The sequence below is a fragment of the Taudactylus pleione genome, unplaced genomic scaffold (assembly GCF_031769625.1).
Source record: "Taudactylus pleione unplaced genomic scaffold, aTauple2 ptg000205l, whole genome shotgun sequence".
Lineage (NCBI taxonomy): Eukaryota > Metazoa > Chordata > Amphibia > Anura > Myobatrachidae > Taudactylus > Taudactylus pleione.
In genome coordinates this window covers 4,599,407-4,612,365 of record NW_028284607.1, presented here as the reverse complement: position 1 = coordinate 4,612,365, position 12,959 = coordinate 4,599,407, and the positions used below count along the sequence as shown (strand labels likewise).

The window sequence follows — 12,959 nt, the reverse complement described above, 5'->3', positions numbered from 1 at the left end:
CAATGCATTGACTTTCCGCCTAGGCGGGAAGTCTTTCAAATTGATTACGGGGAAAAACCAAAACAGGCTATAATGACGTCATCGGCGGTAACGCGGATCTGGACTTAACGCTTCAAATTGAATACGAGCCTATGGCAGAAGTTCCCAAACGCGGTCCCCAAAGCCCCGAACAGTTCAAGTTTTAGAGATATCCATGGTTAAGCACAGGTGGTTAAATCAAATTGACTGAGGTACTAATTGTCACCTGTGATCAAGCAGGAGTATTCTTAAAACCTGGACTGTTAGGGTGCATTGAGGACAGCTTTTGGGAACTTCTGCACCAAGGATCACTGTAGTTTGTCAGAGATCCACATTTCTCACACCCTACTTAATAGTTTAAGAAAAAGGTGCTTATCTCTAGAAAGCCATTACACTACATAAATAAGTAGATCACACGTTAATGACCAGTTTTAGCCTGAGTACTGCAACTTCACATCACTTTACCTCCACATTCAATTGAGTGAAACAAGTGGGGTGGGGGCAGATTGAACAGATCCAACTGTATGCAAGCAAGGGAGGATGTCTGGGTCCTAATGGGAGCTTTGTCACCATAGCCCCAAAGGCCTTGGTCTAGAGCAGTTGTTCGCAACTTTAGTCCTCAAGTACTACCAACAGGTCATGGATTTACTTAATCATGCATAGGTGAGTTAATCTACATTTCTGTATCCGTAATTATCGGTGGTCTAATTATTGATTCAATAAAATAGATTCAGGAGCTGCAAGGAAAAATCCACAGGGAAAAAGGCTCCATTAGGGGTTTAACGCTCAGGGAAACCTATTGATTCAGTTTACGTGGAATCAGTGGGTTTCAGCGTGTTTACCCGATTTACAGCACAGGAAAAATGCTATTTCATTGAATATCATTTCCCCATGTCGGATTTCCCACTTGGAGAGAGAAAGTAGCCACCAATCAGCTACAAACTGTCATTTTTTTTCAAACAACCTGTAAAATGACAGTAAGAGGCTGATTGGTTGGTACTTAATCTCTCTCCTAGCTTTAATAAATCTACCCCTTACTAAAATATCACTCATACTTCAATGGAGCATCCGGCATTCTGTAGCCACACTGCGCGGAATGATGGTAGAAGACTTGTTTGGTGTCTACTTTGCAGGAAATAATCAAACACCATGCATTTACACCAAGGACACTGTCAGATTCGCCCATTTCAAGAGTTGTTTAGTTTTGGACCATTCCCTTAATATAATAAGCCTGCCCCCTATGCAGACACTCTAGAGGCTCAGCCAGGAGCCAATCTTGCTTGTGCATGACTACGTATTGTTGTTTTTTGCTCTATAAAGCTCAAATGAAGAATAGTGGCAAGATAACACTCAGGTGTGACACCCAGCAAAATGAATAAATGTCCGAGGAGAGTGAGCCAAAGTAGGGTTTGCATCTCAGTTTCAGGTTTGATACACTCATGTATACTACATACGGTGAATAGAAGGGGTGTCCACTCTTAGCAGATGCCTGCATTTATAGATTTTTTTTAATCGTTGTACAGTATAGTCAAATGTCCTGGCGAGTTTTTTTTTATCGCTTGTATTTGTTTACAGTTAAATATAAGTCTCAACTTAGATTGATATACAGTAATTTACATAAAAGGTTTTATAAAAGTTATCACAGAAAAAATTTTTAACCTACAGAGCATGAAGCAGAGTGGAGAAAACCATTAGAGCACACTTGGTCGCCCTGCAGCTTTGCTAGAGACACCACTATATCCAAAAAACGACTACCATAATAGTAGGGGTGCAGCTCCGGAGGCCTGCAGCAGGGTGTGCTTGACTTACAGGTCAAAGCCATCTAATATATCTTCTAACACACTGCTATTTGCAGTCAGAAATTCACAATTTAGTTCTTTAGCTTGGTTAGAATTGGACTCCCACTACTTGTCATTAGCTGGCTAGTGTTGTTCTAGCTGTGACTTTATCCCTGATCCATTCATCTCAATGTTTTTAGAGCCCTATTGGGATCAGTATGACATCAGTATCTTAAGCAGTGTATTGACAGTGTTTTATATGTGCCCATGGTAAGTCCAGCCTGTGATTATGGTATGTCCAACATTTCATAAGAACACGCTATGTATTTCTCCATAGCAATTGAGATCCCCATTCCACATGTGCTATATGGACCACCACCATGGTTAGGTAGCCCAATAGTCCAGGATGCTACACAGACATGACACGTTACCAGCTGCATACACATAAGTGGAGGCACCGTTCACAAATGCTCATGAAAATGATATTGTTTTATTTATTTATACAAAAATTGTGCAACATATATCATTTGTCTTGGAATTTTGTTTATCCCAATTTTCTTTTTCATTTACACTTGTGTTTATTTTACAAACATCACATTCTGTATTTATATAAAAAAAATATATGGACCTCAAAAGACGGCTACAAAGACTGTCAGTCTGAGCAACTCCACCAAGACAGAAGTTCTCTTGTCAGCACCAACGGTGGAGGAGAAAAACAAGTTCTCCTGGACTTGACCCTGCTCCCAAACCAGTACAGTCAGTGGGACGTGTGTAGAGCACTGGCATACTGTAATACAATGGTTTGGCTACTGGCAGCTGCAAAAGCAATCCACATGCCGGGAGCTGGAACATGCAAGCATGATTTGGTGGGAATCAAATGCAGACTTTTCTTTTGGCAGATGGTAAGAAGCGATCACTATCGTGTCTTTAGATGTCCATGTAGTCATCATCCTCATCTGTGTCACTCTCCAGGGATGATTCCTGGCTGGAGGTGTCCAGTATCTCCAGAGCTGGTTGGCACAGAGTCTCTTTCTTTACATTGGCAGCAGACTGAGAAGATAGGATGACAGACTGTGGGGAGTGAGAAGGGAAATAAGATCAGGACATTATACTGAAATGCTCTGGCAGACAAAGGGCCTGATTCAGACCCACTCGCGAGCAGCTGTCCGCTCGCAAGTGGGTCGATGGTGTGCACTGCGAATGGGAGGGAGCTCCGTCGTGCGCATGCGCGAGACGCGACGAGCGAAGGACTTCCTTCGCTCGTTGTGTCTGATCAAAGGGGGCGTGCTGTCGATGTTGATTGACAGCACGCCCCCTTTGGTGGGCGTGCCTCCCAGACGGAGGCGTTCCCAAGGGAACGCCTACCGTCAGAAGCCGGCCACACTGACATCACTAGTGATGTCAGTGGGAGTGATTTTGGCTCTGATAGAGCCAAAATCACTCCGGGCCTTGCGGTTGAGAAACTCAACCGCAGGCTTCGGCTCGCAGTGGCGATGGTCAAGACCATCGCGACCATCATCCTGCACGCTCGTATAGGCTGTGGGTGGTGACCCACAGCTATACGAGCGTCCAGGAGGACGCTCCCAAATTATGGAGGTGGGCCCTGATTCAGAGCAAGCTCTCTGGTCAGAGCGTCCGGCTCTGAATCAGGGCCAATATCCCCTACTACACTCCACAACAGATTTATTAGTCTAAGTAACTGTCTATCAGCCAAACTTCATTGTTTTAAATGGAGACTGCTCACCTTCAGCTTCTGTTTGGTTTCTTCAGAGATGCTGCCTTTGGGAGACAGAAGGGTTGGAGTTGGGGGTGTGACTGTGATCTCTGGAGGGAATTTGGCAACACTGGATGAGGGAATGAAGAGCTTTGGCACATGTGGGTGGACTCTGGGCTTGTTCCGAGCACTGTCCGTTTTACTGGGCTGGACACTGGGATCTGATGATGGCCTGGAGCTGCAGGCTAAAGAAATAAATGCAGAAGTCATTAGCAATACTGCAGAAACTCCTGAAATTAAAATGCTATCAAAAGTGAGATTGCAAATGCACTATATAAATTGAATAGTATCTAAAATGAGAATGGGTAATACTATTTGAATGCTAAGTATGTAAGTAAAACAAATCTAAAAATAAAGGGTTTGAATCTCATAGCAATATTCTGAAGCATTTGTTGAACTCAATTTAATATGGCCTGATTAAATAAGTTGCTGATGCACATAGCACACAAGTGCCCCCTTGTGAGCAAAGGCTGCATTACACTCATAAACATGCCTAAAATAAGGTATATACGACGTCCTTTCTGAAAACGATAGATGTGCATTCCTTTTTTACAGTAATGTTCTGAGTACTCGATCCTACACTGTTGAATAATTCCCTTTTTCATGTTCGTCCAGTGATGTTGTGCAATAATTTGCCGACTGCCAGCCTTCAAAAGGAATATGGGTATCAGGAAAAGTAAAAGTGCCACGTTGAAGTCTTGCCTATTATTGCTTTTAGATTATCCTAATAATAAAAATTTTCATTATTTTATCCAAAAATAGTACTCCTTTGGAGTCTAATTTATCTTTTCAGATTGTTCCCTTCATGTCATTTAAGTAATTGTCTTCTCTCTTCAGAACTTCCATGTACAAACTTGTATAATATGTCAATATGTTAAATAAAGGTTAATAATGTCTTAAGATGACAGTTGTGTCACATTTGGACATTTTAGGGGGCTGGTTACTGATCTTGGCAATCTCATAGGACAGCCATAAAGAGGTAATTTTTGCTCTTCCCAAAAACACATGCTGCATCTCTTGAAGGTCATTACATTATCTCTTCCCCAAAACAAAATCTTACTTTTGCAGTTGGGGGCAGAAGCCTGAATAAAGTACTGAATGCCAACAGAGGAATGTACAAATGGGCACAGCAGAACACAGACAGGCAGCACTGGATGTCAAAAGGACTAGAAACTGCATTTGCCCTATGTATACTCATGTTTCTGTTAGTACAGTATATTACCTTTAAGGACTTGCTGATAGTCACAGTATTAGTTATTGTATGAACATAACAACTGTTCCTTATCACTGTGTATCATAACGTCATTAAACACACTATTCACACTGCGTCATCCTATTGAAATACGTAACAGCTCAGTATACAATACAAAACAGTGAATGGTGTATAGAGTTCTCCTCTGAGACCTGCCCATATCGCCTTTCAGTCTTACCAATCTCTGTGTGACTGGAGCTGGCAAAGCTAATGATAGCTTCTGGTTGCCAGTGAGGAGTATCGGAGGCTGTAGTGACCGTTGGAGCTTTTGCTGGTTGGCATAAACGGGACTCCTGGCACAGAAAGGACACGTCTTCTACATGCTCATCTTCTGCAGGACAGAAACACAATAAGGACAGTGATAATAGATTTGCAAAGAGTATAGGAGGGGTAGGAAACAGCAGGGATGAGTCTGAGGTTGGGAAACTAGACCAAAATGCAATAGAGAATGTGTAATGGTTAGTCTCAGTCTAAGTACTCAGACATGGAGCATATGACAGCAAATCAAAGTAAAGAACAGTGAACTACAGTACTAGAGTATAGACACAATGCAATGTAAAAAACCAGATCATTATTAGATACTGACTGAAGATATGTAAAGATGCTAGTGGGCTCCTAACATAGATGAACAGTTCCTGGTGGAAAGACAACTCACCACGGTTGACTTGTGCAATGGCTGGCAAGACTCTGGCCCCTGGTGCCCGACCAGTATCAGGCTGGGATGATGCAGACTTCACTTTTAGTTGGAGCATTTTCTCTGAGCTGAATGTAGACAGCTTGAGGGGTGTAAGCTGTACTGAAACAGCGGGCAAAGAAAAAGCAATCTCACGGGGGTCCTTTATACACTTTGGGGTGCTGGGTGTATCAGAAGGTTGCTGTGGGTAAAGAATGTATAACATAACTTAAGTTCAAATAATTGACCTTTTATATAAATACAGAAGCCTTTATCACATTGCGTGTGTCCCTGGTATTGTGCTTTTATATGGGCTGTAGCATCACATCTACCTACTATAAACACATCATTATCTACAACAGTGTCCACACACATAAAACAAGAAAAACCACAAGCCCTGAATCCACTTAAAAAACACACAATTTTCAGTATTCTATAAGCCTCCGCAGACTCCCATACAGTGTCTCACCACAGCAGTGTGTATTGGGAAACTATAAAAAGGGCAGAAAGAAAGCAGCTGTGCGAAAGCGGCAGTCTCCAAATGAAATGGGAATATATATAAAAAACAAGGGAAGAACAGCGCTAATGGAGGAGTGGCATGTGGCAGAGTGTATTGACCATATGCATATAAATACAATATAAGTGGTTTGGTTGCATTAATAATAAAAACTGTTTAGTCATATGAATACTTTCTATGATCATTAAAGTGCAAAACAATAAAATATAAATAGCATTATTAATCATTAGGGTATCTCAAACATCGAGGCATGCGATATGGCATGAACCCCTATCAATAACGGTAGCAAAGTGGCCAATATATTGACAGTCACTGTAGGTACCAATCAGGTAGTCTTGATTGGTACACTTAAAGATGCTAGTTCCGGATAATACCCATCATTGGGGTGAATTTTACCAGCTTGGCGAAAAGGGTAAAGTCCGTAGTAAAAAGACAAACTTGCAGGATAATTGATGGCTGAACACAGGGGGTCATTCAGACCCGCTCGCGAGCGCAGGACGCTCGCAAGCGGGTCGATGTTCCCCCACTGCGCATGCGCGAGACCCGGCGAGCGACGGGCTCACTATCGCTTCGGGGGCTCGCACCAAAGGGGGCGTGCTGTCGATGTTGATTGACAGCACGCCCCCTTTGGTGGGCGTGCCTGCCAGACGGAGGCGTTCCCATGGGAATGCCTACCGTCTGAAGCCAGCCCCACTGACATCACTAGTGATGTCAGTGGGAGTGATTTTGGCTCTGATAGAGCCAAAATCACTCCAGGGCTTGCGGCAGCGAGACCCTACCGCAGGGTCTCCGTCGCAAGCACGATGGTCGCGATGGTCAAGACCATCGCGACCATCATCATGGACGCTCGCATATGCTGTGGGTGGTCACCCACAGCTAAGCGAGTGGCCAGGAGGCCGCTCCATTTTCATGGAGGAGGGCCCTGATTCAGAGCGAGCGCTCTGGTCAGAGCGTTCGGCTCTGAATCAGGCCCACAGGCTGGAAGATGGAATTAACAAGCAGGCTGGTCCGGATGAATCGTGGGGATATATCGCAAATAATTCAATAAGAGGCTTAACATATTTTATTGTGCAAACACCTTACAAACACGCTTCTGAGGAAGTTGTGGGGTGTTTCTACAACCAAACCCCTTATATTTGTATTTATATGCATAAAGTCAATACTTTCTGCCACACACCACTCCTCCATTACAGCAGTGTGTACTGTTGCAGATTATAAATGTACACTATTGTTACTCATACTAATATTTCACAAGCAATTAAAATATACACTATATAAAATACAGAAAATAAGGTCACTTTTGTACAGAACCTTTAAGCCTTGTATACAAAATCTTTACATACTACTGTTCAGTTTAAAAGTTATTGCATGAGAAGGTCACTGTACCAGTTGTTATGATAACTTGATCTGTGGAATCAGTGGGGAGGATACATTATTTTCCCAGAGACACCACCAAGTCGTCTAAGGAAGGACGGGCCTTGTGGTGATGTGTAGGCACGGTCCCTGTGTACTTTGGACCTGCATTATGCCTTTGAAGTATAAATTGAGGACTAATTGTACCTTGGCGACTAAAAGCAGAGGGATTGTATCCAGCTTACAGCTCTTTGAGTTATCATTAGTATTTTGTCTGTCAGGTCTGTAAATAAAAGCTATTGCCATATTCTCTTTCATCTCACAGTTGTAAGCACCTGAATGCAGATTTACAGATGTGTCCACATACATCTATTCTGGGTGCGCTACAAGTCGCATTACACAATGCATGAGCTCCATGTGACTCGGTAGCGCAGAGCGTCTTTTGGCGAAATGCTACGGTACAGTGTCAGCTAGATGTACGTGGACACATCTGTAGGAGTCAATTCAGTTAGCAGCGAGGGGGACGAGTTGCCACTGTAACGGCGTGGAAACACCACCAACCCCTGAGCTGAAGAGACAGAAGAGAACTAATTAGCTTCACAATTGTGTGCCAGTCATGTTTCTCTCCCAGGACTCCTCTGATGCTCTGCGAGGCATGGCCTTCTAGGGGTGATGGGAAAGATAGTGGTGAGGGGTCCACAGCAGCTCTGGACTGAAAGTGAAAACCAATCCCCCCCACATACCCTGACAAATGAGAAGCTACTCAAAGTGAGCATTACAGTTCATCTAATGTTTAGCATTACTGTCTCACATTACTGAGTTTATGGGTTCAATTCCTGCCACGGCCCTGTGTGGAGTTTTTATATTCTCCCTGTATGTGCGTGGGTTTCCTTTGGGCACTCCGGTATCCTCCCACTATTTATGAGCATGTGATAGGGAATATAGAGTGTAAGCTACACTGGGACAGGGACTTATGTGAATGGCCAAATATTCTCTGTAAGTGCTGCAGTATATGTTTGCGCTGTATAATTAACTGGTAATAATAATACCGACCCTTCCCTCCCACACTGAACCTTTCTCTCCCCCAAGCTGGCCATCCTTTGCATACTGGTCCATTCTGGCTTATATCACAGTCAGAAGTCACTGCCTTAGTTTCAACCCTCAAACCGCTTTGGAACTTCTGCATCATAACCACCTCCAAATCCCCAGCCTTCTCCAATGTAGCGACACCCAGGTGATCTGTGCAGGGTTGTCTCATATTCTGTACATTGCAGTGTATGAGGGCTGAAATAAACCACACAGATATGGAGAATATGCTTGATGAAGCCACAATCGGAGGGCTGCAAATGAACCTAATAACTCCAAAATAACCAAAGGCCTGTGGCAAGAAAAACAGCATCTAACGTTTCCCAGGTCACTGAAACACTAAACTATTTAATAGACTACACTGGATACTATTGAAATAAGCTATGGCTCCTTTATAAATGACTGACCTGCAATCACCTATCTCCCCTACTCTCCCCTGTTTCTATCCAGCAGTCTGTAAAGTAAGTACTGCACTGCTACGTGTCAAGTGATGCAAAAGATGTGTAGGTGACGGGAGATAAATAATGACGGGACTAGTTGGGAGAATTGGGCCAATTTTTAAATCAAGTTGCAACTAAATAATGTTGGGGCTAGTCAGGAGAGAAAGTCCAAGTGTTCATCTTTCAAGAAGAAAGACTCCACCTCCTAAATAGACCACACCACGCCCCCCCCCCATTTAGGGCTGCTTCCAAAAAATTTCCCGGGCTGGTTTTCAATCCCAATCCGCCCCTGCCAGCAAGTGATAAAATATTATTACCTCCTAATGAAGCATTCCCCGGCAATGGGTCAATGAAGAGAGCAAGAAAGTTTGCATAAAAATATCAAGCTTCCCATTTAGAAGCAAAATGGAATAGGGCAGGCTATGGGGATGCTACGTATGGCAAATGTATCAGGCTGGCTGAACAGTTTCTGAGAAGAAGAAGAAAAAAAAAAAAAAAAAAAAGTACAGCACCTATGTAATATCTGCCTTCTGGCTATGCAACCTCCGTTCTGCTTCCATTTCAAAACCATGCTCAGGAAATGGTAAAATGTATCAGTTACTAAACAAACTGTTCCCTCAGTCACTGATACACAATGCATGCAGTGGCATTTCCTGTGTGTTACTGAGAGGTTTCTCCACAACAGTGAGAGTTTACTTAATACTACTGTGGTGACCCAAACATCTGGCAGCGCTGTCCCAGGTCACAGACATCACTGTGACATACAGAGCCAGATCCCTCTCTGTGACATAAAGAGCCAGATCCCTCTCTGTGACATCCCTCTCTGTGACATAAAGAGCCAGAGCCCTCTCTGTGACATAAAGAGCCAGAGCCCTCTCTGTGACATAAAGAGCCAGAGCCCTCTCTGTGACATCCCTCTCTGTGACATAAAGAGACAGAGCCCTCTCTGTGACATAAAGAGCCAGATCCCTCTCTGTGACATAAAGAGCCAGAGCCCTCTCTGTGACATCCCTCTCTGTGACATAAAGAGCCAGAGCCCTCTCTATGACATAAAGAGCCAGATCCCTCTCTGTGACATAAAGAGCCAGATCCCTCTCTGTGACATAAAGAGCCAGATCCCTCTCTGTGACATAAAGAGCCAGAGCCCTCTCTGTGACATAAAGAGCCAGAGCCCTCTCTGTGACATAAAGAGCCAGAGCCCTCTCTGTGACATAAAGAGCCAGAGCCCTCTCTGTGACATCTTTCTCTGTGACATAAAGAGCCAGAGCCCTCTCTGTGACATAAAGAGCCAGAGCCCTCTCTGTGACATAAAGAGCCAGAGCCCTCTCTGTGACATAAAGAGCCAGAGCCCTCTCTGTGACATAAAGAGCCAGAGCCCTCTCTGTGACATAAAGAGCCAGAGCCCTCTCTGTGACATAAAGAGCCAGAGCCCTCTCTGTGACATAAAGAGCCAGAGCCCTCTCTGTGACATAAAGAGCCAGAGCCCTCTCTGTGACACAAAGAGCCAGAGCCCTCTCTGTGACATAAAGAGCCAGAGCCCTCTCTGTGACATAAAGAGCCAGAGCCCTCTCTGTGACATAAAGAGCCAGAGCCCTCTCTGTGACATAAAGAGCCAGAGCCCTCTCTGTGACATAAAGAGCCAGAGCCCTCTCTGTGACATAAAGAGCCAGATCCCTCTCTGTGACATCCCTCTCTGTGACAAAGAGCCAGAGCCCTCTCTGTGACATAAAGAGCCAGAGCCCTCTCTGTGACATAAAGAGCCAGAGCCCTCTCTGTGACATAAAGAGCCAGAGCCCTCTCTGTGACATAAAGAGCCAGAGCCCTCTCTGTGACATAAAGAGCCCTCTCTGTGACATAAGGAGCCCTCACTGTGACATAAAGAGCCAGAGCCCTCTCTGTGACATAAAGAGCCAGAGCCCTCACTGTGACATAAAGAGCCAGAGCCCTCACTGTGACATAAAGAGCCAGAGCCCTCACTGTGACATACAGAGCCCTCTCTGTGACATACAGAGCCAGAGCCCTCTCTGTGACATCCCTCTCTGTGACATAAAGAGCCAGAGCCCTCACTGTGACATAAAGAGCCAGAGCCCTCTCTGTGACATAAAGAGCCAGAGCCCTCTCTGTGACATACAGAGCCAGAGCCCTCTCTGTGACATACAGAGCCAGAGCCCTCTCTGTGACATACAGAGCCAGAGCCCTCTCTGTGACATAAAGAGCCAGAGCCCTCTCTGTGACATAAAGAGCCAGAGCCCTCTCTGTGACATAAAGAGCCAGAGCCCTCTCTGTGACATAAAGAGCCAGAGCCCTCTCTGTGACATAAAGAGCCAGAGCCCTCACTGTGACATAAAGAGCCCTCACTGTGACATAAAGAGCCCTCACTGTGACATAAAGAGCCAGAGCCCTCTCTGTGACATAAAGAGCCAGAGCCCTCTCTATGTCACAGAGAGGGCTCTGGCTCTTTATGTCACAGAGAGGGCTCTGGCTCTTTATGTCACAGAGAGGGCTCTGGCTCTTTATGTCACAAAGAGCCAGAGCCCTCTCTGTGACATAAAGAGCCAGAGCCTTCACTGTGACATAAAGAGCCCTCACTGTGACATAAAGATCCAGAGCCCTCTCTGTGACATAAAGAGCCCTCACTGTGACATAAAGAGCCAGAGCCCTCTCTGTGACATAAAGAGCCAGAGCCTTCACTGTGACATAAAGAGCCTTCACTGTGACATAAAGAGCCAGAGCCCTCACTGTGACATAAAGAGCCAGAGCCATCACTGTACATATCAGACGACTTTCCTAGTCCCACTATCAGGTAGATGGAGAGTCTTCCTCAGAGTTTTCAGATATAGAGCCGTATTCAATTTGATTCGCACACAAGCGATACTTTTTCGCCTCCCGGACTTTCTGCGTGCTTCGCCTGTTTTGGAGGCTGAAAAGTATCGCGCGCATGCCCGCGTATCCCTTTATTCAATTTGAAAGTACGCGAAAATGGGACCCAGCGAAACTGAAACAAGCGGAGTGTCCGGTCAGATTTGGGGAAATCAACCTGACAACCCCCAAAAGATGCTGTGACATGGGGGTTCCCTATGGTACCCCCCGATTTGGCATGCTGAGGGTATTTTGTATTTTTAAACGGGCTCAATAGCTGCTAAATAGCGTTTTTGCATAAGTGCTGAAGAATAGTATTCAGGAGTTTTATTTGCAGAAAATAACTTATCCCAGCAAATTGGAGTACTTGAAAATGGGAGCCAGCATACTTTAAAGTTGCTAAAGTACAGTTCATAAAATCATGAAAAATCCACCTTGTGCAAGCACCTGCAATGAAAAAAACCACATGGGGCATACTTGGGGACCACCCTGGAGTTTAGTTCGCTAGTTTTTAACTTTGTCCCACAACATGAAAATCATTTTTGGGGGTGTTAAGTGGTTTTTTTTTTTATAATTCTTTACTTTAAATGGTCAATCAAAATACAATTTAGTACAGAAAAAAAGGGGTCACAAAAACCCAATACAGACCAAATTTTGTAAACAATAATAGACAAAGAAAAAACTACTTGGTAGAAAAGAGAGGGGTAAACAGTGGGTAGGAGGAGAGGAAGTAGGGGGGGGGAGAAGACTACACATCATGCAAAGAATCAATACATGTCAAACATCTTCTGGACGGTAAACAGTCGTTGCCCATGGGTCCTTGTACAGCGTGTGCGGAAGTAAGAGGGGGTCTGTGCTCAGCAATCAGCCAGGGAGCCCAAACTTGAAAACATGTCCTCGATCATGGCGGTAATAAGTTATCTCCTCCATGGTCGCAACATGCCAAATCTGATTCTTAATTACAGAGGGGAGTGGTGGGGAGGTCTTTTTCCAGTTTACAGCGATAAGGGATTTTGCCGCTGCTAGGATGTGTGCAGCCAATTTCTTAGAAAATTTGCCAATATACGGGGGTGGATGGCACAATAAAAATATCCAGGGATCTTTTGAGATTGGAGCTTCCAGAAGGGAATTTAGTAGGCCAAGTACAGAGTCCCAGAAGGGGACAATTATAGTATCCCTGCAGCCACAGCCCCACCAACAATCAGGTGA

General features: G+C 44.5%; 1 protein-coding gene across 5 annotated transcripts in view; it reads right to left on the bottom strand.

Moving 5' to 3' along the window:
- Nucleotides 1-2,272: 2,272 nt before the first annotated feature.
- Nucleotides 2,273-12,959, bottom strand: part of CABIN1 (calcineurin binding protein 1) — a 242,372-nt gene continuing 231,685 nt past the window's right edge. For all 5 annotated transcript variants that reach the window (XM_088477855.1, XM_088477854.1, XM_088477857.1 and 2 more), the window contains 4 exons: nt 5,478-5,697; nt 5,001-5,153; nt 3,541-3,755; nt 2,273-2,867 (listed from right to left, as the gene is read on the bottom strand). In XM_088477855.1, the coding sequence (XP_088333981.1) occupies nt 2,724-2,867; nt 3,541-3,755; nt 5,001-5,153; nt 5,478-5,697 (732 nt within the window). In that variant the 3' untranslated portion in view covers nt 2,273-2,723. The remainder of the gene's footprint in view (nt 2,868-3,540; nt 3,756-5,000; nt 5,154-5,477; nt 5,698-12,959) is intronic.